The 24,625-nt window shown below is 38.0% G+C and overlaps 1 protein-coding gene across 4 annotated transcripts in view; it reads right to left on the reverse strand.

The window, feature by feature from the left end:
- Positions 1-13,782: 13,782 nt before the first annotated feature.
- The window catches only part of TOPBP1 (DNA topoisomerase II binding protein 1), an 83,772-nt gene continuing 72,929 nt past the window's right edge, over positions 13,783-24,625 (reverse strand). For all 4 annotated transcript variants that reach the window (XM_077130147.1, XM_077130146.1, XM_077130149.1 and 1 more), the window contains one exon: positions 13,783-14,671. In XM_077130147.1, the coding sequence (XP_076986262.1) occupies positions 14,528-14,671 (144 nt within the window). In that variant the 3' untranslated portion in view covers positions 13,783-14,527. The remainder of the gene's footprint in view (positions 14,672-24,625) is intronic.

The raw sequence follows: 24,625 nt of genomic DNA on the forward strand, positions 1-24,625 counted from the left end.
CTTAGCTTCCTGAGGAACCGCCAAGCTGCCTTCCAGAGCGGTTGTTCCATTTTACATTCCCACCAACAGTGGATAAGTGTGTTTTTTTCTCCATATCCCTCCAGCACTTGTCATTTTCTGCTTTTTTTTTTTTTATCATGGCCATTCTAGTGAGTATCATATGATATCTCATTGTGGTTTTGATTTGCATTTCCTTAATAGACAGTGAAGTTGAGCTTCTTTTCATGTGCCTTTTAGTCATTTGTATTTCCTCTTCTGAAATGTGTCTGTTCATGTCTTTTGCCCATTTTTTAATTGGGTTGTTTGTCTTTCTGTTGTTGAGCTGGAGAATCTCTTTATGTGTTCTAGATACTATCCACTAACCTGATATGGGCTGTCTCCCATTGCATACTCTGCCTTTTTACTTTCTTGACAAAATTATTTGATGCACAAAAGTGTTTGATTTAGAGGAATTCCCATTTATCTATTTTTTCCAATGCTCGTGTTTTGGGTCTAGGTCTAGGAAACTGCCTCCTATTACAAGTTTTATAGGATATTTCCCGAAAAGTTCTATGGTCTTAGCTCCAATGTTTAGGCCTTTGATCCATTTTAAGTTAATTTTTGAATAGGGTGTGACGTGGATTCTCTTTCATTCTTTTGAACATGGATATCCAGTTCTCCATGTACCGCTTATTGAAGAGGCTCCTCTGACCCAGGTGATTTGGCCGGACCACCTTATCAAGATCAATTGTCCATAGATGAGACAGTCTATATCTGAACACTCTACTTGATTTCATTGGTCAGTATATCTATCTTTATGCCAGTTCCATGCTATCTTGACCACTGTAGCTTTATAATATGCTTTAAAGTCAGGTAGTGTGAGGCCTCTGACTTCATTTTCCTTTCTCAAGGTATGTTACCCTTTCCTTCCAAGTAAATTTGGTTATTGTTTTTTTATTTCTCCAAAGTAAGTTGGGATTTTAATTGGTATTGCATTGAATCTACAAATCAATTTGGGTAGAATTGACTTCTTAACTATATTTAGTCTTCCAGTCCATGTGCATGGTATCCCCTTCCATTTCTTTAGGTCTTCCATGATTTCTTTTAGTAATTTCTTACACTTTCCTGTGTATAGGTCTTTTGTATCCTTAGTTAAATTTATTCCTAAATAGTTTATTCTTTTGATTGCTATTGTAAATGGAATTTTTTTCTTGATTTCCTCAGATTGCTCCTTACTAGTGTATAGAAACACTACTAATTTGGGGGTGTTGATCTTGTACCCTGCCACTCTGTTGTATTCACTTTTAGCTGTAGTCGTTTTGCTGTAGATTTTTTTGGAACTTTCAGCATATAGTATCATGTCATCTGCAAACAGTGAAAGTTTTACTTCTTCCTTTCCAATTATTTCTTTTTCTTGTCTAACTGCTCTGGGTAGAACCTCCAGCACAATGTTGAATAACAGTGGTGACAGTGGGCATCCTTGTCTTGTTCCTGACCTTAGATGGAAGGCTTTCAGTCTTTCTCCATTGAGGATGATGTTAGCAGTGGTTTTTTCTTATATTCCCTTTATCATGCTGAGGAAGTTCTCTTCTATTCCTATCCTTTGAAGTATTTTTCATCAAGAAAGGATGCTGAATTTTGTCAGATGCCTTTTCTGTATCAATCAAGATGATTATTTGGTTTTTCTGATTTGATTTGTTGATATGGTGTATTACATTAATTGATTTTCTTATGTTGAATCATCCTTGCACACCTGTAATAAATCCCACTTGGTCATGATGTATGATTCTTTTAATGTACTGTTGGATTTGATTTGCAAGTATTTTGTTAAGGATTTTTGCATCTAGATTCATTAGAGAAATTGGTCTGTAGTTGGTATTAGGGTGATGTTGGCTTCATAGAATGATTTAGGAAGTTTTCCACCCTCTTCAGTTTTTTTGAAGAGTTTGAACAAGATTGGTACTAATTCTTGAATGCTTGTTAGAATTCACATGTAAAGCCATCTGTTCCTGGACCCTTCTTTTTTGAGAACTTCTTGATGGCTGATTCAGCCTGTTTACTTGTGATTGGTTTGTTGAGATCATCTATTTTTTCTCAAGTCAATGTTTGTTGTTTATGCATTTCTAGGAAGTTGTCCATTTTATCTATATTGTCTAGTTTATTAGCATATAGTTGCTCATAGTATTCTCTCATTACCTCCTTTACTTCTGCAGGGTCAGTGGGTATGTCACCTCCTTGATTTCTGATTTTATTTATTTGCATTCTCCCCCCCCCCCAAGTCAATCTAGATAATTTTATGGCTTTTCTCAAAGAATCAGCTTCTGGTTTTGTTGATTTTTTCAACTGTTTTCACGTCTCAATTTTATTTCTTCCCTTTTGTTTGCTTTGGGGTTAGTTTGCTGTTCCTACTCTAGTTCTTCCAAGTGAACAGCTCCTTCTTCCTTTTTAATATAGGCATTTAAGGCAATAAATTTCCCTCTTAACGCTACCTTTGCTGCATCCCATAATTTTTTGATATGTTGTGTTTTCATTTTCATTTGCCTTGAAATATTTACTGATTTCACTTGTAATTTCTGTCTTTTTTTTTTTTTTTTTTTTTTTTTAAAGGAAAGACAGAGAGAAGGAAGGAAGGATAGAAGGAAGGAAGGAAGGAAGAAAGGGAAACATCTTTTAAACATTTTCTTGTTTTATTGTATTCTGTTTCTCCGTTTTTGTTACATGGGCTGGGGCCGGGAATCGAACCGAGGTCCTCCGGCATAGCAGGCAAGCACTTTGCCCGCTGAGCCACCGCGGCCCGCCCTGTAATTTCTGTCTTGACCTACTGGTTGTTCGAATGTGTTGTTTAGCCTCCATATATTTGTGAATTTTCTAGCCTTCTGCCTGTTATTAACTTCCACTTTCATTGCATTATGATCCAAGAAACTGTTTTACATGGTTTCAATCTTTTTAAATTTATTGAGGTTTGTTTTGTAACCCAGCCTATGGCCTGTCCTTGAGAATGATCCATGAGCACTCGTAAAAAATGTATATCTGTTGTTGTGGGGCATAATGTTCTGTAAATGTCTGTTAAGTCTAGTTCATTTATTGTATTATTCAAATTATCTGTTTCTTTATTGATCCTCTGTCTAGATGTTCTGTCCATTGATAGGAGCAGGGAATTGAATTCTTCCACTCTTATGGTAGGGGTGTCTGTTTCTCCCTTCATTGTTGTTACTGTTTGTTTCTTGTACTTTGGAGCATTCTAGCTCAGTGCATAAGTATTTATGCTTGTCATATCTTCTTGTTGAATTGTTCCTTTTATTAGTACACAGTGTCCTTTGTCCCTTTTAACTGTTTTACATTTGAAGTCTAATATATCAGAAATTAATATAGCTATTCCTGCTCTTTTCTGATTGTTGTTTGCATGAAATATATTTTTCCAGCCTCTTACTTTCAACTTATTTTTTACCTTGGTTTAAAATGAGTCTCCTGTAGACAGCATATTAATGTGTCCTATTTTTCAATCTATCCTGCCAGTCTGTGTCTTTTGATTGAGGAATTTAATCCATTAACAATTAATGTTATTATTGTAAAGGCAGCACTTTCTTCTACCATTTTGTCTTTTGGATTTTATATGTCATATCAATTCTTTTTTTTAATCTTTTTACCTTTACTCATAGTCTTCAGTTCTACACTCTTCTTCCAGACCCTTCTCTCCTGTCTTTTCCTACCTGCCTGTAGTGCTCCCTTTAGTATATCTTGCAGAGCTGGTATATTAGTTACAAATTCTCTCAGTGATTTTCTGAAAATATTTTGATTTTTCCCTCATTTTCGAAGGACAGTTTTGCTGGATATAGAATTATTGGTTGGGAGTTTTTCTCTTTTGGAATCTTAAATATATCATACCACTGCCTTCTAGCCTCCATGGTTTCTGCTGAGAAATCCATTATTGGGTTCCCTTGTATGTGATGGATTGCTTTTCTCTTGATGCTTTCAAAATTTTCTCTTTCTTTGACATTTGAGTATTTGATTAGCAAGTGTCTTGAAGTAGGTCTATTCAGATTTATTCTGTTTGGGGTACACAGCACTTCTTGGATCTATAATCTTAAGTCTTTCATAAGAGATGGGAAATTTTCAGTGATTATTTCCTCCATTTGTCTTTTTCTTTTTCTGTTCTCTTCTTTAGGGATGCCTGCAACATGTATATTTGTGCATTTCATGTTTTCATTCAGTTCCCTGAGGCCCTGCTCATATTTTTCCATTCTTTTCCCTATATTTTCTTTTGAGAGTCAGATTTCAGATGTCCAGTCCTCTAGTTCACTAATCCTTTCTTCTGCCTCTTCCAAGTCTATTGTTGTAGGTTTCCATTGTTTTTTTCATCTCTTCTATTGTGCCTTTCACTCCCATAGGTTCTGTGATTTGTTTTTTCAAACTTTCAAGTTCTTCTTTTTTGTTTGCCTAATGCCTTCTTTATGTTTTCCCTCAACTCACTGATTTCATTGTTGATGAGATTTTCCATGTGTGTTCAGACATCCTGAATTAGTTGTTTCGACTCCTGTATCTAATTTGAATTGTTGATTGTTCCATTGACTGGGCCATATCTTTGATTTTCCTAGTATGATTCATTTTTTTTTTTTTCTGGTATCTAGGCATTTGATTTCCTTAATTAGTTTATTCTAAAGGTTTTTTCATTCTTTTACCTAGGATTTTCTCGTTGGATGGCTTTGTTCTCTATCTGGTCTTTGACATTTAGTTCAACTTATTCTAGGCCTCTAAGCATAAGGTCTAGAATTTTTCAGTTCTAGATTTTCTGTTTTGTGTCCTGCGTATATGGACTTTTTTTTGAGGAGTGTCTCCTCCGATATTATAGACCTCAGTCAGATTTTTTTCTGACCAGACAGGCCCACATTTCAGGAGGGAAGTATAGTTTTCCCTGAGGGTGAGACCCAGTAGGTTGTCAGACTTCCCTAAGAAGTCTCTAGACTCTATACTTTTCCTATCTTGCCTAGCATGTGTCACTTTTCTGCCTGGGGTAAAGTGATGTGGTGCCTTTAACTTCAGCAGACTCTCCCTGCTAGGGGTGTGGTTGAGACAGAGGAGAGGTTGTAGGTTGTCATTAATTGCTTCAGTCCCTGGGCCTGAATTCCTTGAAGGAGGGATTCCACTTGAGCTGGGCCCCAACTTTCTCTTGGGGAAGATACACCCTTTTATGGAATTAACTCCTTTCATCTGACTAGTTACTTTGTCTCTCAGACAAGCTTAATTCTGCCCTTGCCTGTGGCAGTGCTAGAGCCTGAGAGTGCTTCTAGTTCTATCTAATGAGCTGTGAAGGAGCAGAAAAAAAGCTAAAAAAAAAAAAAAAAAGCATTTCAGAGCTGGATCCCTGCTTCTCAGATTTGTTAATCAAGAGCTTAAGTTCGTTCATGGCTCTATGTATCTCCAAGCTCTATGTGCCCTCTTTTCTTTGAGTCTAGCCCTTTTCCAGTATTTTGTGCTGTCTGACTCAAAAATCCTGTTTTTTTTTGTTTCTTTTTTCCTTTGTCAGCCCTGCCCCTTCTCTGCAGGGGCAAAAATTCCTAGTACCTTTAGTGCTTATTTTAGGTTTATCTGTTGATGGCCTAACTTTAGGAGTCAGAATTTGTTAATTAATTCTGAAATTGAAGCTTGGTTGAGCTACGCCCTGCTGCTGGTAAAATCTCTTTCCTTTCCCCTCCAGGAATCAGTCTGTGGGGGGAGGGGCACCAGCCTCCATGGCATGGGGGACTTATAGTTCTGTGTGGGGTCTCAGTTGGTTCAGCTTGTCCAGACTGGTGTATGCTGTGTGTCCGGTCACTGACGTGGCCCCAGCATTGTTCTGAACTATTCCTGGCTATTTACTAGCTGCTCTGGAGGACAAACTAAATTCCACGCCTCATGAAGCCACTATCTTGTCCCCTAAAATTTTTTTGTGTGTAGAGAGGCAAGATGTACAAAATGAAGTAGCGAATGTTTTTAAATTTAAAATATGAAAACTCAAAACATTACTATTATAAATTTTTTCATGTTAGAAGGGTCTGTCACTAACACAGGGTAGGGAGATGGAACTATCTGATGTTTTGGAGGGGCCGGGCTAGGTTTCAGGACTTATCTGGACCAGGGACCCATTTGGAGGTTGTAGGTTTCTGGAAAGTTAAACTAGCACATGGAACCCTTGTGGAATCTTATATATTGCCCTAGGTGTTCTTTAGGATTGGCTGGAATGGTCCTGGTTGGGGGTCTTTTTACTTTTTAATCCCTCCTAATTTCCCCACCTTTTTATTTTTCTTGCTGTTTAATTATTGAAAGAAACCTGGTCATTTGGCTTGTAGAACTTTCCACATTCTGGATTTAGTTGATTGCTTTCCTATATTTCCTATCAACAGGTAGTGTGTCAGTTACTTATTTGTTGCCTGTAGGTTCCTTCTTTGCCGCACATTGTGATTCAGGAGATCTGAACCCTACTGACGCTCTCCTTTGCCAGCTGGCTTTGCCCAGAGAGGAACACTAAGACTAGAGCAGGAAGAAAGGTCTTTCTTTCCTCTTTCTGTTCCCTGTAGCAGCTAGCAGATTGGCGTATGGGGGCCACATGGCCTGCACCCTCTAGCAACTCTTGCAGTTCAGCTTCAATGCATATCCTCCAGCAGGTTTCACCAATCTGGTGGCAGTCATGTTTTCCCCTCATGGGTCTGAACCTCAACCATACTTAAGTTTCTAAGTTCCTTGTTCACTACCTCAGCCCTAGAGGTAGTGGCTGTTTTCTGTGGTTGCTACCCTTTAGCATTTTCCTTGACCCCTTTTAGCAGTTAATCATTCTATATGTTAAATTTTTCCTGTTAAGTAACTGGTGTAGTTTGTTTCTTGACCAAATGCTGGCCAGTAAAGAAAATGTATGAGACATTTTCTCCAGAAGACAGACTCAAAAATTGGATTTAGGGGATTGGTTTGGTGGTACTTCTGGCTCAAGCAAAATGAACAACTCCTTGCCAATGAGAAATGAGTTGCTTGTAATCCATGACATGCAGGGGCATTACAAATAAACTGTCATGTCTGATTGTGATGAAATGTCTATTGAAGCAAGTGCCTTGTGAGCCTGTGGGAAACTTGGACTGTGCTTGGTTTTTATGACAATAATAAGGACTACAAGAACTAATATGGGGTTAATTTCTCCTACAGAAAAAAATAAGCTCAGGCCCTCAAGCTCTCAGTTCAAGGCAGTCTGAGGACCAGAGAGCTTTTCATGACAGCCCTAAAAGAATCTTACTTCATGTTGCCTGGGACTGATATTGCTGACAATCAAATGCAAAAGTTAATTGTACAAGTTGCAGAATTACAGTATCAGTTGAATTCGCAGCCTCATCAAGTTTCTAACGTGAAAATTAGGATATTGATTGGGAAGAAAAATTGGAATGGCACCTCGAATAAAGCTGAGTCTTAAAAACTGTGAGGGTCTCTCTGTAACTCCTTTGCCAGTGCAAGTACCTTGCCAACTCCTGTGACTGAGGTGGCTAGCCTTCCTTTCTTGAAAACCTTGACATTAACTCATATGAAACAGACGCCTTTCAAAGAGATGCTCGTTCTTAAGAAACCTCCCATTTGACTTTAAAGTCGAAGAAACCATTACCTAACACTATGTCCTAATGTTTCCCTGTGTTTTCTTCTAGGAATTCTATAATTTTGGTTGTTATATTTACACTCTGATCCATTTTTAGTTAATATTCAGATCTGGTGTGAGGTATAGGGTCCACCTTACTTCTTTTGCACATGGACATCCAATTTCCTCTGCATCATTTGCTGAAGAGGCTATTTTTCCCCATCCAGTGGCCTTGGCACCCTTGTCAAAAATCAATTGGCCGTACAGGTGAGGGTTTATTTATAAACTCCCAATTTTATTGCGTTGGTCTATATTTATGTCCTTGTGCCATTACCACAGTTTTTTATTATTGAAGGCTTGTAGTAAGTTTGAAAATCAAGAAATATGAGCCCCCAGTTTTGTTCTTCAGGATGGCTATTCAGGGCCCCTTGCCTTTCCATATGAATGTGATGATTAGCTTTTCATTTCTGCAAAGAAGGTTGCTGGAGTTTTTATTGGGATTTCTTCCAGCAATATTTTGTAGTTTTCAGTGTACAAGTCCTTGGCATCCTAGATACTTGATTCTTTAAGTTGTAATTGTAAATGAATTTTTTTCTTGGTTTCCTCTTCAGATTGTTCATTATTGATGTATAGAAACAGTACTGATTTTTTATGTTGATCTGGTATGCCACCAGTTTGCTGAATTCATTTATTAGCTTTTATAGCTTTGTACATGGAAATTGTCCATCTTGTCTAAGTAATTTGTTGGCATATAATTGTCCTTAGTATCTTATAATCCTTTTCATTTCTGTGGGATTGATACTAATATGCCTCCTATAATTATTTCTGATTATAGTTATCTTGTTTTTCTCAATCAAAGAGTGTTATTGATTTTGCTGAGCTTTTAAAGAACCAACTTTTGGTTTCGTCATCGTTTTTTTAATTCTTTTTTTTATCTATACTCTAGTCTTTGTCATTTCCTTCCTTTTGCTCACATTGGGTTTAGTTTACTTTTTTTTTTCTAGATCCTCCAGTTGTGAGGGTACGTCTCAAATTTGAGATCTTCCTTTTTTAATGTAAGCATATAGATGTATAAACTTCCTCTCAGCTCTGATATAATTGCTGTATATTTGAATTGACCCCTTTATCACTACATAATGTCCTTTGCCCTTTGTAATAGTATTCAACCTAAAGTCTATTTATTCCACAGGTCTTCTAAACTCTGTTCACTTTTTCCTGTTCATTTTTCTTTTGCTTATCAGCCTTAATCATTTCAATTCCTGTTTGTCTTCACAAGATTGTAAAATGTGGTTTTTGCATCAGTTTGTTTTTGCTAACTCCTGACACTAAACTCCTGTAGTATCATTAGCTGAATACAAACTTAAGGAACAGACAACTCAGGGACTAAATCTTAGAGTGAATACATTAAAATATTAAAATGCATAGGGTGCAACAAAAGATTCTATGGTCCATCCAAAGAACAAGAGAAAACTTCAGAAACCATTAACATACACCAAACTTTGGACATGAACAGACAAAGGCTTTTTTTTTTTTTTTTGGCATGGGCAGGCTCCAGGAATCAAACCCAGGTCTCTGGCATGGCAGGTGAGAATTCTGCCACTGAGACACTGTTGCCCGCCCCAAAGGCTTTTTTAAAATGATCTTCAGTATGCTCAAAGAGATTCAAAAAAAATATGAGCGGGAAATAAAAGATATCAGGAAAATAATGCATGAACAATATGAGAATCTCAATAAAGAGACAGAAAATTTTAAAAGGAACCAAACCTAAATATTGGAGTTGAAGATCACTATAACTAAAATTTTTAAAATATTCGCTTGAGGGTTTCCACAGAAGATTAGGGTGTTTAATCCGCTGACATTCAATGTTATTGTAAAAGCAGTACTTACTTCAACTATTTTATCCTTTGGCTTTTATTTGTCAGATCTATTTTTTTCCTCTTTTTATCCTTTTAGTTATCCTTACTAATACTTTTCATTTCTGTGCCCTCCCCTAGGCCTTAACTGTCTTTTCAGCTAGCAGAACTCCTTTTAGTAAGTAGTTCTTGTAGGGCAGATCTCTTGCTAATAAACTCTGTCACTTCTTCTGTTTATCTGTTAAATTCCATTTTTGAAGGACAGCTTTACTAGATAGAGAATTCTTGGCCATCAAGTTTTCTCCTCCAGTATCATAAATATATCATACCATTGCCTTCTCATCTCATGGTGTCTGATGAGAAATCAGCATTTAGTCTCATGTGGCTTCCCTTGTGTGTGGTGAATTGATTTCCTCTTGCTGCTTTCCAAATTTTCTCCTCTTTGACATTTGACAGTCTGATTTGTATGTGTCTTAGAGTGGGTCTGTTTGAACTTATTCTGTTTGAAGTATGTTTGGCTTCTTGGATTTGCATATTTGTTTCATTTATAAGGGTTGGGAAATTGTCAGCCATTATTTTCCTTGAATATTCTTCCTGGCCCTCTTCCCTTCTCTTCTCCTTCTGGGACACCTGAGATACGCATGCTTATGTGCTTTGTGTTGTCAGTCATTTCCCTGAGACCCTGTTCAATTTTTTCAAGTTTTTTCAGTTGTTCTTTTGTTTGTTCAAATTTGGTTATTCTGTCTTCTAGCTTGCTGACCCTTTCTTCTGCCTCTTCAAATCTGTTGTCTCTAGTACATGATTTCATCTACAGTCTTTTCATTTCTACAAGGTCTGTTATTTTTTAACATATTCTTTCAAATTCTTTATGGTCTCCTAGTGTTTTGTTTGTTTGTTTGGTTGGTTTTTAAAAGGGGAATGTTAAGTTGCAAGTTTACAGTCCTAAGCCTATAAAAATGTCCAAACTAAGGTATCCAGGGAAAGATATCTTAATTCAAGGAAGACTGATGGGTCTGGAACACCTAGATCAGCTGGGAAGTCACATGGCTGATATCTGATGGTCTTGTGCTCCTGAGCTTCACCGCCTTCAGCCTCTGTTCCCCTGTAGGTTCCTCATTTTGCTTCTCTGTGGCTGGCTTTCATCTCTTGGTTTCCCTTGGCTCTGTCTGGGTACTGGCTTGCTTAACATCTCATGGTGACAGCTCCTGGGCTCCAAGCTTTTGCAAACAGATATCTGTGTCTCTGTTCTCCAAGTGTCAACATCTATGTCAACTCTGCTGTCTCCAAAATGTTTCCCTTTTAAAGGTCTCCTGTGAACTAATGAAGACCCACCTGGAATGCGTGGAGTCACATCTCCATCTAATCAAAAGGTCACACCCACAATTGGGCGTATCACATGACCATGGAGATAATCTAATTGCCACTTACAATATTGAATCAGGATTAAAAGAAATGGCTGCCTCCACAAGAAAAAGATCAAGATTAAAACATGGCTTTCCTGGGGTACATAATACTTTCAAACCAGCACATGTGGGAACCTCGAACATATAGCCTGTTGTTATAGGGTCACTTAATAACCTATATTGTTACTTAATAAATGCGCCTGAATGACTAGGTATATGTAAAATGAAAAACAAATTCCCAAGGAATTGGAGGTTAAAAAATTTAATAATCTTACTGATAAGAACAACTTATTAAATACTTCCTGTGTTCCAGATTCTATGCTAAATGAATCTTTTGCACACTTTATTTTATTTAATGCTTAGACTTCAAAGTAACTTATAGCATATTTATTATCATTCACATTTTGAAAATGAGACAGTTGAGCCTCAAGAAGCCTAAGTACTTTTCAAAAATCACATTGCTAGCAAGTAGATCATCTATTGCTGCGTTATAAACCACCCCAAAATTTAGTGGCTAAAACAGCAGTGTTTTATTATTTCTCACAATTCTTTGGGTTGGCTGGGGCCCAGCTCATAGGTTCCTATGCTAGTCTCTTTTGGGTATCTCATGTAGCTGCAGCAAAATGGCAAATGCTGTGCAATATCTCATAGTCAGATGCCTTAGTTTTCCCCTGCAGCTTCTCTTTCAGCCGAATGTCTACCTGGCCTATCAATTTATCCCTAGTGGCCAGGGCCAAGGAAAAAGGAAGCTTCCAGACTTTAATAATGCCTAGATCAGGAGTCCCAGAATGTCATTTTCCCCATAGCTAGTAGTTAAAGCAATCATAAACTTAGTCTAGACCCCAAGGTGAAAAGAGAAGCATGTCCATCCAGGACAGGGTAGAGTTTGTGGCCATCTTTTGAGATTCTCTATTATTATTTTTTTGGCATGGGCAGGCTCTGGGAAGCGAACCTGGGTCTCCAGCATGGCAGGTGAGAATTCTGCCACTGAGCCACCGCTGATTCTGTATTTTATTAGAGGGGCTGAACACATTCATTCATCTCCATTTATACCAGAAAGGCTGAGCAAACATGGTATTAATGAAATTGCTTGGATTCTTGGAGTTCTGCATGGGATCTCAGTTGTTCCACGCATTCCAAATTGGTGTACGCTGTGTCCACTCACTGATGTTTCCCCAACAGTTGTTCCATATAGTTCCTGGCTATTTGCTAGCTGTTCTGGACAACAAACTATTCTCTACACCTCACTATGCCTCCATCCTGCTCTTAGTCTCCATCCCTTAATAGCTTCTTAATATCCTTTATTTCTTTATGTATATTTCTCTTCATCTCCTTGAACATTTTTTATTAGTTCCTAATTGTTTCTCCTCTAACTTCTTAATTTGTTGCGTGACTAGGCCATATCTTCCTGTGTTTTAATATGCCTTGTGATTTTTACTGATATCTGGTTATCTGATTATCCTGATGAGTCAGCTTCTCTCTCTCATCTAGGATTTAGGTGTTGCCTGGGTTTGTATTAGGGCACTGCTTCGACAGTTGGATTGTATTTCCCAGCCAACAAGCGTAGGGACCCATTCAGGGGGTGTAGACCAGCTCTGATGGGCCAGGGATAGGGTCTGGAGAGGTTTTGTTTTTCCTCCTGACATCCCAATCTTCCCAGCAGATGGCACTTTGGTTAAATATTTGTCCTTAAAAACTGTTTGACTAATGGAGCCCAGCAGGTGGGGCTGACATTGCAGGGATCCTGTGTCCTCAGTTCACCAGCCAATATCTGGCTTGGTGTCGGGCGGCATATCCCTCTTTGCTTGGGCCACAGGGCTCCCATAGCCATATTCCCCCCTCCCCCCATCCCATGCAAGGACCATGCTCCTTCTGCTGCTTCCCTCAAGGGTTGGGGATGGGCATCAGGTATCACAGATGGAATTAGCGTTTTCTCAGCTCCTTTGTTCTGCACCGACCTGGACATTGAAATGTCCATCCCTGTCTCCTGAGTCCCCAGTTGATTTAGTTTTTGCTTGGCTACTTGCTGCCTTTGGGAAAGGAGTAGGTCCTGCCCTTTCCTCCCTCATCCTCCATTTTGGAAGCTCCTCCCTGGGGGTCTTTGTATTCCACACTCCCCAGTGGCTTGTGTCCTACTGTAAATTTGGGTCTCTGTCAGGATATAGTTGGGAATCTGTCTCAGCACTGTAAAAGATTTGTCTGTCCTGGTCAGAGGTGGAGTGATCCTGGTTGCAGTCTTTTGGTACTTCCCAAGCTGCGTGGGACCAAGTAAAGGGAAGAGAAGAGAACCAGCCAGTCCAGGACAGAAGTTCGCTGATATTTTTCTCTTTCAGTGTTTGTAGGGTCCTTCTCCAGTCTTCACCTTCCTTCAGAGTTTTGAGTGAGATATGGCCTTTTTTTTTCTATGAATCTCTGGGGAGAGGTTTTTAGTAGATGAGTTATGCCACCATGTTGATGATGTCATTCTCCCCATTTTGTTTTTTTCTTCCTGTTTTTAAGTTTACTTTTCTTCATTTGGCACATATCCTTTCCTGCAACTCTACCCGTTTTCCACAGTTCTGAGGAAGATGATTCTACCAGTTCTTGCTAGTTGTTCTAAGACTGTATAGTGGAACTGAACTGTGTTTCACGCCACCATCTTGGCGTGGTCAACCAGAAGGCCCCTACTCCATTTTTGAGAAAAACCTGTTAAAATTTCAGAACTTGGTGCCCATGTTAATGGCTTTACTATCCTTTAAAACTCACTAGGAACTGCATAGTTACAATCAGTTCTGATTTTGGTTTGTCCCTTAAACAGAATGAGGCAACTTTATATTTAGACAATTGTGGTAATAACATGTATCTGGTAATTAGGATTTAGCACAATAAAAGCTAATGTAATTTAATTGTTCTCATAAAAGGTTTGTTCCAACCTAATAGGATATTCTAAATAAATAACATCAGAAAAGCTTTTTAAGCTAAGTTTTGCAAATCTTTTATTGCTTTAACAGGAGAAAGGATGCCAGAGTATTAAAAACAAAAAACAAAAAACCTTATCCCTCTGGACATAACTTAGTACTAATCCAAGTCACTACTTTTATTCTTTATTGTTACATTTTCCAAGTTTTGACACCTAAACTTGGCAAACATCATGGAGATTTGTACAAATATACATATACATACATACATTTATATATATATATAGATAGATAGATAGATATATACACACACACATACATATTTACAGTTAAAGCCTCAGCCTCATTAAAACTTGTGCTCAGGCTCCTGTTAAAAAGAGGTAAAATGATGAGAAGATAAAAGTCAGGAGAAATATTTTGAGTTAATCCTAATTGATAACTCCTTTGTTATGAATTAAAACAGACATTTTAAAGCAAAATCCACCGCTGTGCTAGAACTTTCTTACAGGCTCAGACATTAAAAAAGAAAAATAATTAAGTCACCCACTTCAATGTGGTTTAATGACAAACTAGCTGAGTTATATTTTATTTTTGTTATATTAGGTAACATTTTATTCAGGAACAGTTAATAATTTAGTTCAGTGATTAAAAATTCAGGTGTTAATTAAAAACTGTCTTCAAGCCTAATCATCATTACAGTCTGAAGCAGAATTCTCCAAGTACTTGTCTTTAAGTCACTACAGAAATTCACTGCAGTAACAATCACACTTTTAAAAAAAATATTTGATAACTAAAGAGTAAATACAATTAGTGTACTCGAGGTCGTTTGATTTTATTTTTCACTATAGGAGCTTTTCTCTTTTGTGATAATCCAGGCACAGTTTCCTTATTATTCTGAAGAAATGAAACAGCTTCTGGTAGACAGTAACTTTCTACTGGAGGAGGAGATTCCTATAAAAGTAACAAAAACCAATGTTTGTATTTTTCACATTTCATAATGTTAAGTGATCAGATAATAGATTCTTTTAATCTGCTTTTTACCAGAAAAACTTTAAAAGGAAAATGCATATTCATTCTTAAGTTCTTACAAAGAAAACTTCTATCTTTCAAAGGCATGTTATTAAGCACTTGTCTTGGTTAGTGAATAGAACCTGTGGTCTCACTTTTATCAGAAAAAATAGTGTATAACTCAAGCAGAGTGGGACAAGCATAGATTTTAATAGTGGCTTCATCTGTAAAATATGGAATAAACCACCATCCCACAAAATGGTTAATAGCTATCATTTAAGTGTGAGACATTATGCTTAGTATTTTACATTTAATTTTTATTTCAGTTTTACAATAAACAGGCTAGACCAGGTATTTTTTATCCCCATTTTGCAGATAAAATAGATCAAACTAAACAACCAGCATTATATTACTAGCAGGTGGAAAATCCAAAATTCTTTGAATTTTGACTTCCAAATTCTTGCATTTCTCTCCCTTACAATGATAACACCCACATAAAAGAAAAGGATCTCCCCCTCCCCCTTATTATCAGGGTAATAAAACTTTAATTGTCTGGCAATATGGGAGAGTGGATAACCTGAGTATGGACCACCACAAAATACCAGGTGAGCCCGTTTCTATTCAACTCTTCCAGATAACCACCTGTTCTAGTTTGCTAGCTGTCAGAATGCAACACACCAGAGACGGATGGGCTTTTAATAAAAGGGGATTTATTTCATTAGTTCTTCAGCGGAAAGGCAGCTAACTTTCAACTGAGGTTTTTTCTTACGTGGGAAGGCACAGGATGATCTCTGCCGGCCTTCTCTCCAGGCCTCTGGGATCCAACAACTTTCCCTGGGGTGATTTCTTTCTGCATCTCCAAAGGCCTGGGCTGAGCTGCGAGTGCTGAGATGAGGTATGCTGACTTGCTTGGGCTGTGCTACATTGAGCTCTCTCATTTAAGCACCAGCCAATTAAATCAAACATCATTCATTGCAGCAGGCATGCCTCTTAGCCGACCGCAGATGTAATGAGCAACAAATGAGGTTCACATACCATTGGCTCATGTCCACAGCAACACAATTAGGTACCTTCACCTGGCAAAGTTGACAACTGAATCTAACTACCACACCACCATAACTGCCAATCAAAACACATTAAAAGTAACTACTCTTAAGACAATGGACAATGAAGAAAATCAAGCAAATAATAAAGAGGGCTTGATATTTGGAAGCAGGATATGGTATGGAGTGAATTTCCCTTTTTCTATTTTTTATTGCCTTTAATCTAAGGACAGGTCCCAATTTATGTCATGCACACTGGCTAAAACTAACAGAAAACTTGCAGCCTTTCTGGCTTAAAAACTTGAGGGACAACATTCTAGGGCAAACATGGCCTCTGGAAGTTACGGTGGGAGATCCCAGAAAGGGGGGAAGCTCCAAATTCAGTACATAAATTTCATAAATCTCAAGCTAAGAGTAAAAGAACTGAACTGAGATTGGAGCCGTCAATTACTGCAAAATGCAAAACTACCATTAACAGAGTGTAGTTTCTACAATTTATAATTATGTCCATGATATAATCCAAAATTACTCCACCTATGAAAAAAGCAGAACTTGGCGGATTCTTAAGACAAAAAATAATCAGAATCACTCCAAATGAAATGAAATATTTAGGTACAAACTTAAAATATATATGAGCTATTTGCTGAAAATCACAAAATGCACATGAAAGAAATCAAACCTAATAAATAGACTGCCATGTTCATGGACTGGAAGAGACAACAGAGTTAAGATGTCAGTTCACCCAAATTGATCTGCAGGTTTGATGCAATGCCTTCCAAAATCCCAGAAAGGTTTTTTATAGGCAGAAAGGTGTACATAAAAATCTATGTGAAAAGATAAAACAATCTTGAAAAAGAATAAAGTGGAAGGAATCACTAAATCACTATCTGCTATTATGCTTACTTTATATAGTTAAAGTAATCAAGACAGTGTGGTATCACAGAGAAGAGACACACAGATCAATAGGACAGAACAGAGAACCCAGAAATAGACCCACACAAATAACCCGAACTGATTTTTGACAATGCCATAAATGTAATTCAACTAACGGAAGACAGCCCTTTCAATAAATAGCGATTGGACATTCTTAGTCCAAAAAGAGAAAAAATCAAACAAAAACTTTTCATCTGAAGTTCAAGCTTTATATAAAGCTTGACTCAAAATGGATCATAAACACAGAATAGAAAAAAGATGAAACTTTTAGGAAAAAATAGATCAAGAACCTTCAAGATCTAAAGCCAGGCAAAGAGTTCCTAGATTTGACACCAAAAACACAATGGATAAGCACTAGACTCAGATACGAAAAGACAGAAGAGAGAGGTATGGGGAAGAGTGTAGAAAGAAGGAAAGTCAGATATGATATATATAATACAAAAGGCAAAATGGTAGAGGAAAATATTATCCAAACAGTAATAACTCTAAATGTTAAAGGACTGAATTCCCCAATTAAAAGACATAGACTGGCAGAATGGATTAAAAACAGGATCCTTCTATATGCTGTCTACAGGAAACACATCTTAGACCCAAAGATAAACATAGGTTGAAAGTGAAAGGTTGGGAAAAGATATTTCATGCAAATAACAACCAGAAAAGAGCAGGAGTGGCTATACTAATATCCAACAAAATAGACTTCAAACGTAAAACAGTTAAAAGAGACAAAGAAGGACACTATATACTAATAAAAGGAACAATTAAACAAGAAGACATAACAATCATAAATATTTACGCACCGAACCAGAATGCCCCAAAATACGTGAGGAATACACTGCAAACACTGAAAAGGTAAATAGACACATATACCATAATAGTTGGAGACTTCAATTCACCACTCTCATCAATGGACAGAACATCTAGACAGAGGATCAATACAGAAAAAGAGAATCTGAATATTACTATAAATGAGCTAAACTTAACAGACATTTATAGGACATTACATCCTACAACAGCAGGATACACCTTTTCTCAAGTGCTCATGGATCATTCTCAAAGATAGACCATATGCTGGGTCACAAAGCAAGTCTTAACAAATTTAAAAAGATTGAAATCATACACAACACTTTCTCGGATCATAAAGGAATGAGGTTGGAAATCAATAATAGGCGGAGTGCCAGAAAATTCACAAATACATGGAGGCTCAACAACACACTCTTAAACAACAAGTGGGTCAAAGAAGAAATTGCAAGAGAAATTAGTAAATACCTCGAGGCAAATGAAAACGAAAACACAATATATCAAAACTTATGGGACACAGCAAAGGCAGTGCTAAGAGGGAAATTTATTGCCCTAAATGCCTTTATCAGAAAAGAAGAAAAGGTAAAAATGCAGGAATTAAGTGTCCACTTGGAAGAACTGGAGAAAGAACAGCAAACTAATCCCAAAGCAAGCAAAAGGAAAGAAATAACAAAGATCAGAGCAGAAATAAATGAAATTGAAAACATGAAAACAATAGAGAAAATCAATAAGGCCAGAAGTTGGTTCTATGAGAAAATCAATAAAATTGATGGGCCCTTAGCAAGATTGACAAAAAGAAGAAGAGAGAGGATGCAAATAAATAAGATCAGAAATGGAAGAGGAGACATAACTACTGACCTCACAGAAATAAAGGAGGTAATAACAGGATACTATGAACAACTTTACGCTAATAAATACAACAATTTAGATGAAATGGACGGGTTCTGGAAAGACATGAACAACCAACTTTGACTCAAGAAGAAATAGATGACCTTAACAAACCAATCACAAGTAAAGAGATTGAATTAGTCATTCAAAAGCTCCCTAACAAGAAAAGTCCAGGACCAGACGGCTTCACGTGTGAATTCTATCAAACATTCCAGAAAGAATTAGTACCAACTCTCCTCAAACTCTTCAAAAAAATCGAAGTGGAGGGAAAACTACCTAATTCATTCTATGAAGCCAACATCACCCTCATACCAAAACCAGGCAAAGATATTACAAAAAAAGAAAACTACAGACCAATCTCTCTATTGAATATAGAAGCAAAAATCCTCAATAAAATTCTAGCAAATCGTATCCAACAACACATTAAAAGAATTATACATCATGACCAAGTAGGATTCATCCCAGGTATGCAAGGATAGTTCAACATAAGAAAATCAATTAATGTAATACACCATATCAACAAATCAAAGCAGAAAAATCACATGATCATCTCAATTGATGCAGAGAAGGCATTTGACAAGATTCAACATCCTTTCCTGTTGAAAACACTTCAAAAGATAGGAATACAAGGGAACTTCCTTAAAATGATAGAGGGAATATATGAAAAACCCACAGCTAATATCATCCTCAATGGGGAAAAATTGAAAACTTTCCCCCTAAGATCAGGAACAAGACAAGGATGTCCACTATTACCACTGTTATTCAACATTGTGTTGGAAGTTCTAGCCAAAGCAATTAGACAAGAAAAAGAAATACAAGGCATCAAAATTGGAAAGGAAGAAGTAAAACTATCACTGTTTGCAGACGATATAATACTATACGTTGAAAACCCGGAAAAATCCACAACAAAATTACTAGAGCTAATAAATGAGTACAGCAAAGTAGCAGGCTACAAGATCAACATTCAAAAATCTGTAGCATTTCTATACACTAGTAATGAACAAGCTGAGGGGGAAATCAAGAAACGAATCCCATTTACAATCGCAACTAAAAGAATAAAATACCTAGGAATAAATTTAACTAAAGAGACAAAAAACCTATATAAAGAAAACTACAAAAAACTGCTAAAAGAAATCACAGAAGACCTAAATAGATGGAAGGGCATACCGTGTTCATGGATTGGAAGACTAAATATAATTAAGATGTCAATCCTACCTAAACTGATCTACAGATTCAATGCAATACCAATCAAAATCCCAACAACTTATTTTTCAGAATTAGAAAAACCAATAAGCAAATTTATCTGGAAGGGCAGGGTGCCCCGAATTGCTAAAAACATCTTGAGGAAAAAAAAACGAAGCTGGAGGTCTTGCAATGCCGGACTTTAAGGCATATTATGAAGCCACAGTGGTCAAAACAGCATGGTATTGGCATAAAGATAGATATATCGACCAATGGAATCGAATAGAGTGCTCAGATATAGACCCTCTCATCTATGGACATTTGATCTTTGATAAGGCAGTTAAGCCAACTCACCTGGGACAGAACAGTCTCTTCAATAAATGGTGCCTAGAGAACTGGATATCCATATGTAAAAGAATGAAAGAAGACCCGTATCTCACACCTTATACAAAAGTTAACTCAAAATGGATCAAAGATCTAAACTTTAGGTCTAAGACCATAAAACAGAGGAAAATGTAGGGAGATATCTTATGAATCTTACAACTGGAGGTGGTTTTATGGACCTTAAACCTAAAGCAAGAGCACTGAAGAAGGAAATAAATAAATGGGAGCTCCTCAAAATTAAACACGTTTGTGCATCAAAGAACTTCATCAAGAAAGTAGAAAGACAGCCTACACAATGGGAGACAATATTTGGAAATGATATATCAGATAAAGGTCTAGTATCCAGAATTTATAAAGAGATTGCTCAACTCAACAACAAAAAGACAGCCAACCCAATTCACAATGAGAAAAAGACTTGAACAGACACCTACCAGAAGAGGAAATACGGATGGCCAAGAGGCACATGAAGAGATGTTCAATGTCCCTGGCCATTAGAGAAATGCAAATCAAAACCACAATGAGATATCATCTCACACCCACCAGAATGGCCATTATCAACAAAACAGAAAATGACAAGTGCTGGAGAGGATGCGGAGAAAGAGGCACACTTATCCACTGTTGGTGGGAATGTCAAATGGTGCAACCACTGTGGAAGGCAGTTTGGCGGTTCCTCAAAAAGCTGAATATAGAATTGCCATATGACCCAGCAATACCATTGCTAGGTATCTACTCAAAGGACTTAAGGGCAAAGACACAAACGGACATTTGCACACCAATGTTTATAGCAGCGTTATTTACAATTGCAAAGAGATGGAAACAGCCAAAATCTCCATCAACAGAAGAATGGCTAAACAAATTGTGGTATATACATACGATGGAATATTATGAAGCTTTAAGACAAGATAAACTTATGAAGCATATAATAACATGGATGGACCTAGAGAATATTATGCTGAGTGAGTCCAGTCAAAAACTAAAGGACAAATACTGTATGGTCCCACGGATGTGAACCGACATTCGAGAATAAACTTGAAATATGTCATTGGTAACAGAGTCCAGCAGGAGTTAGAAACAGGGTAAGATAATGGGTAATTGGAGCTGAAGGCATACAGACTGTGCGACAGGACTAGATCCAAAAACTCAAAAATGGACAGCACAATAATACCTAATTGTAAAGTAATCATGTTAAAACACTGAATGAAGCTGCATCTGAGCTATAGGGTTTTTTTGGTTTTTTTTTTTACTATTATTACTATTTTTATTTCTTTTCTCTATATTAACATTCTATATCTTTTTCTGTTGTGTTGCTAGTTCCTCTAAACCGATGCAAATGTACTAAGAAATGATGATCATGCATCTATGTGATAATGTTAAGAATTACTGATTGCATATGTAGAATGGTATGATTTCTAAATTTTGTGTTAACTTTTTTTTTCCGTTAATAAAAAAAAAAAAACACAATGGATAAAAGAAATAAGACTTCCAGGAAGATGGAGTGTGATAGGTCGAGCTCAGCCCTGCTCCAAAGCAGCTAGAGAAGTGACAGAAAAATGACTGGGGCAGTGGTTCCGGGGCGTTAAGTGACTGGGAGTTTCTTCCTCCCCATGCAAAGAGGCCCTGGTTGCTCAGACACAGAGCTGGACACCATCTAGCTAGTGAAAAAAAACCTAACAAATCCCTTTCAAAACAGGAGCCCAGAGCCATTAGGACCACATGGACAGGGAGACAGGGAGGAGGAAGTAAGCCAAGCCACATTCTTTGAACGTGCTACCCTCACACGGGCCGCCCACCCCATGATTCCCCATGAACCTGAACATCGTCACCTGCCCACCCCCACTGCACTCCAAGCAACCCTGCCCCAACCCCAATGCTGCACATCCCCACCCAGCACATGCCTGCCCCAGACCGACCCACCTCTCCCACACAAGCACAGTCTTGCCCCGTCCGTCCCGAGACCCGTGCACCCACACCCAGCTCCTCGCCCCCGCTCCCCTCCTTACCCCCTGCAGACACTCACCTTCATACCCAGTCCAGAACAACCCTCCATGAGGTAGTGCAACCCCACCCCAAGCTCCACACATGCGTACATCAGCATCTGGCCCCCCAGACCCATGCACATCAGGGCTCTGCCCTGCAGAATTGCACATGTGCACAACCACATCCTTCCTGTTGAACACCCATGCATCCAGTGCACCGACCTCTTGACCCCTTAACCCTGTCCCCTGTGCCTCACACATGTGCAAACCCTTGCCCCTTCCTTGCACAAACTTCCTGGCAGGTGCTCACATGCACACATGTACCACATAGTCCCTGCTCTGCGTATACCCCTGTCCCATACCCCCAGCACCTGCGCACCCACGCCAACCCTGCATAACTGACATCACCCACCCCTGATCTACGTCCTGCAACCCCTGCAATCTGTGCTCCACCCCTACACACTCGCACACCCACATCTGGCCACCCTGAACCCCTCCTCCTACACAAGGACATACCCACATTATGCCTTCCCTGTGCCTCATACCACACACCCTGATACCCATGACCTCCCCACTCCATGTACCCACCCACATCCTGCACAGCCACCCCAACTGGCCTTCCACCATGCCCCACCTCTGTGTCCTGCATGCCACATCCTGCTCTTGTTCTTTAAGGCTTGCCTGAACTGCACCCCATTCCCAAGGCCCCTGTACCACATCTCCACAACCCCACACCCCATGCTCACTGGCACCGGTTTAGTGTCCCCAACCTGTGTCTATTCCTGCACCCAACCCATCACTGCAATGTTATGTGCCATCCCACAACCTGCATCCACCCCACAATACAAAGCTTTAGACTACTGAAGGAAATCAACTTCCAAATTAACCCTATCAAGACATTTACATGCCTCAAAGGCAACAGAAGATCACTAAGCATATCAAGATGTAGACAGATATAGCCCAGCCTAATAATCAAAACACTGGAGGAGACACAGACTTTGAAACAACTAATCTAAGATGTTCATAGAACTCTACTTAATAAAATCAATGGGATGGCTAATGACACAAAGGAGATCAAGAAGATACTAGAACAGCATAAAGAGGAATCTGAAAGAGTAAACAGAAAAATAGCAGATATCACAGATTAACGATGTTACAGAGCAAATAAAAAATATACTAGAGACACACAACAGCAGATTTGAAGAGGCAGAAGAATAAGCAAACCAGAGGACAGAACAACTGATTTCAAACACACAAAAGAGCAAATGGCAAAAAGATGGAAAAACTTGAATTGGATCTCAGGGAAATGATGGACAACACAAAGCACACAAATATAAAAATCATCAGTATCCCAGAAGGAGAAGAAAAGAGTTAAGGGCTAGGAAGATTAGTTGAGGACATAATGGGGGAAAATTTCCCAACCCTTATAAAAGACATAAACATGCAAATCAAAGAATCCCAAAGAACAACAGAAAGAATCAGTAAAACCAAAAGCTGGTTCTTTGAGAAAATCCATGGACTACTAGCAAGGCTGACAAAAAAAAAAAAAGAAAGGTTGCAAATAAAATCAGAAATGAGAGGTGGGGTCGTTACCATTGTTCCTGAAGAAATTTTTAAAAATCATAAGAGGGTACTTTAAACACCTATATGCCAACAAACTAGACAATTTAAGTGAAATGGACAAACTCCTGGAGAAACACGAACAAGTTACATTGACTCGAAATAGAAGATCTCAACAAGCCAATCAAAAGTAAAGAGATTCATCAATCAGTCATCAAAAATCTTCCTACAAAGAAAAGCCCAGGGCCAGATGGTGTCTCTGGGGGATTTTACAAAATATTCCAAAAAGAACTAACACCAATTCTGCTCAAACTTTTCTAAAAACAAATGAGGACAAAGGAACACTACCTAACTCATTTTATGAAGCTAACATCACTTTAATACCAAAACTGAGTAAAGATGCTACAAGAAAGGAAAACTACAGGCCAATTTCCTTAATCAACATAGATGCCAAAATTCTCAACAAAATATTAGTAAATCAAATCCAACAACACATTAAACAAATTATACACCATGGCCAAGTGGAATGCAAGGATGGTTCATCACAAGAAAATCAATGTATTACAGCACATTAACAAATTGAAAGGGAAAAAAACACATGATCATCTCGAGTAATGCTAAAAAACATTCAACAAAATTTAAAATCCTTTTCTAATAAAAACACTTCAAAAGGCAGGAATCAAAGGTAACTTATTCAATATGATAATGAGCATATATGAAAAACCCATAACCAGCACTGTACTCAACAGTGAGAGACTGAAAGCCTTCCCCCTAAGATCGGGAATGAGACAAGATGCCCTCTGTCACCTCTATTATTATGCTGGTATATCATACCAGAATAATTCTAGCTAGAGCAATCAGACAGGAAAAAGAAACAAAAGGCATCCAAACTAGAAAGGAAGAAGTAAAACTTTCATTATTTGCAGATGACATGACTCTATATTTGGAAAATCCTGAGAAATCTACAACAAAGTTACATGAGCTAATAATAAACCCAGCAAGGTGGTGGGATATAAAATTAATGTGCAAAAATCAGTAATGTTTGTAATACAATTGAGAAGTCAATTAAGTAACAAATTTCATGCAAAATAGCAACTAAAAGAATCAGGTATCTAGGAATGAACTTAACTAGG

This window comes from Tamandua tetradactyla, chromosome 15, assembly GCF_023851605.1.
Source record: "Tamandua tetradactyla isolate mTamTet1 chromosome 15, mTamTet1.pri, whole genome shotgun sequence".
In the NCBI taxonomy this organism is placed as follows: domain Eukaryota; kingdom Metazoa; phylum Chordata; class Mammalia; order Pilosa; family Myrmecophagidae; genus Tamandua; species Tamandua tetradactyla.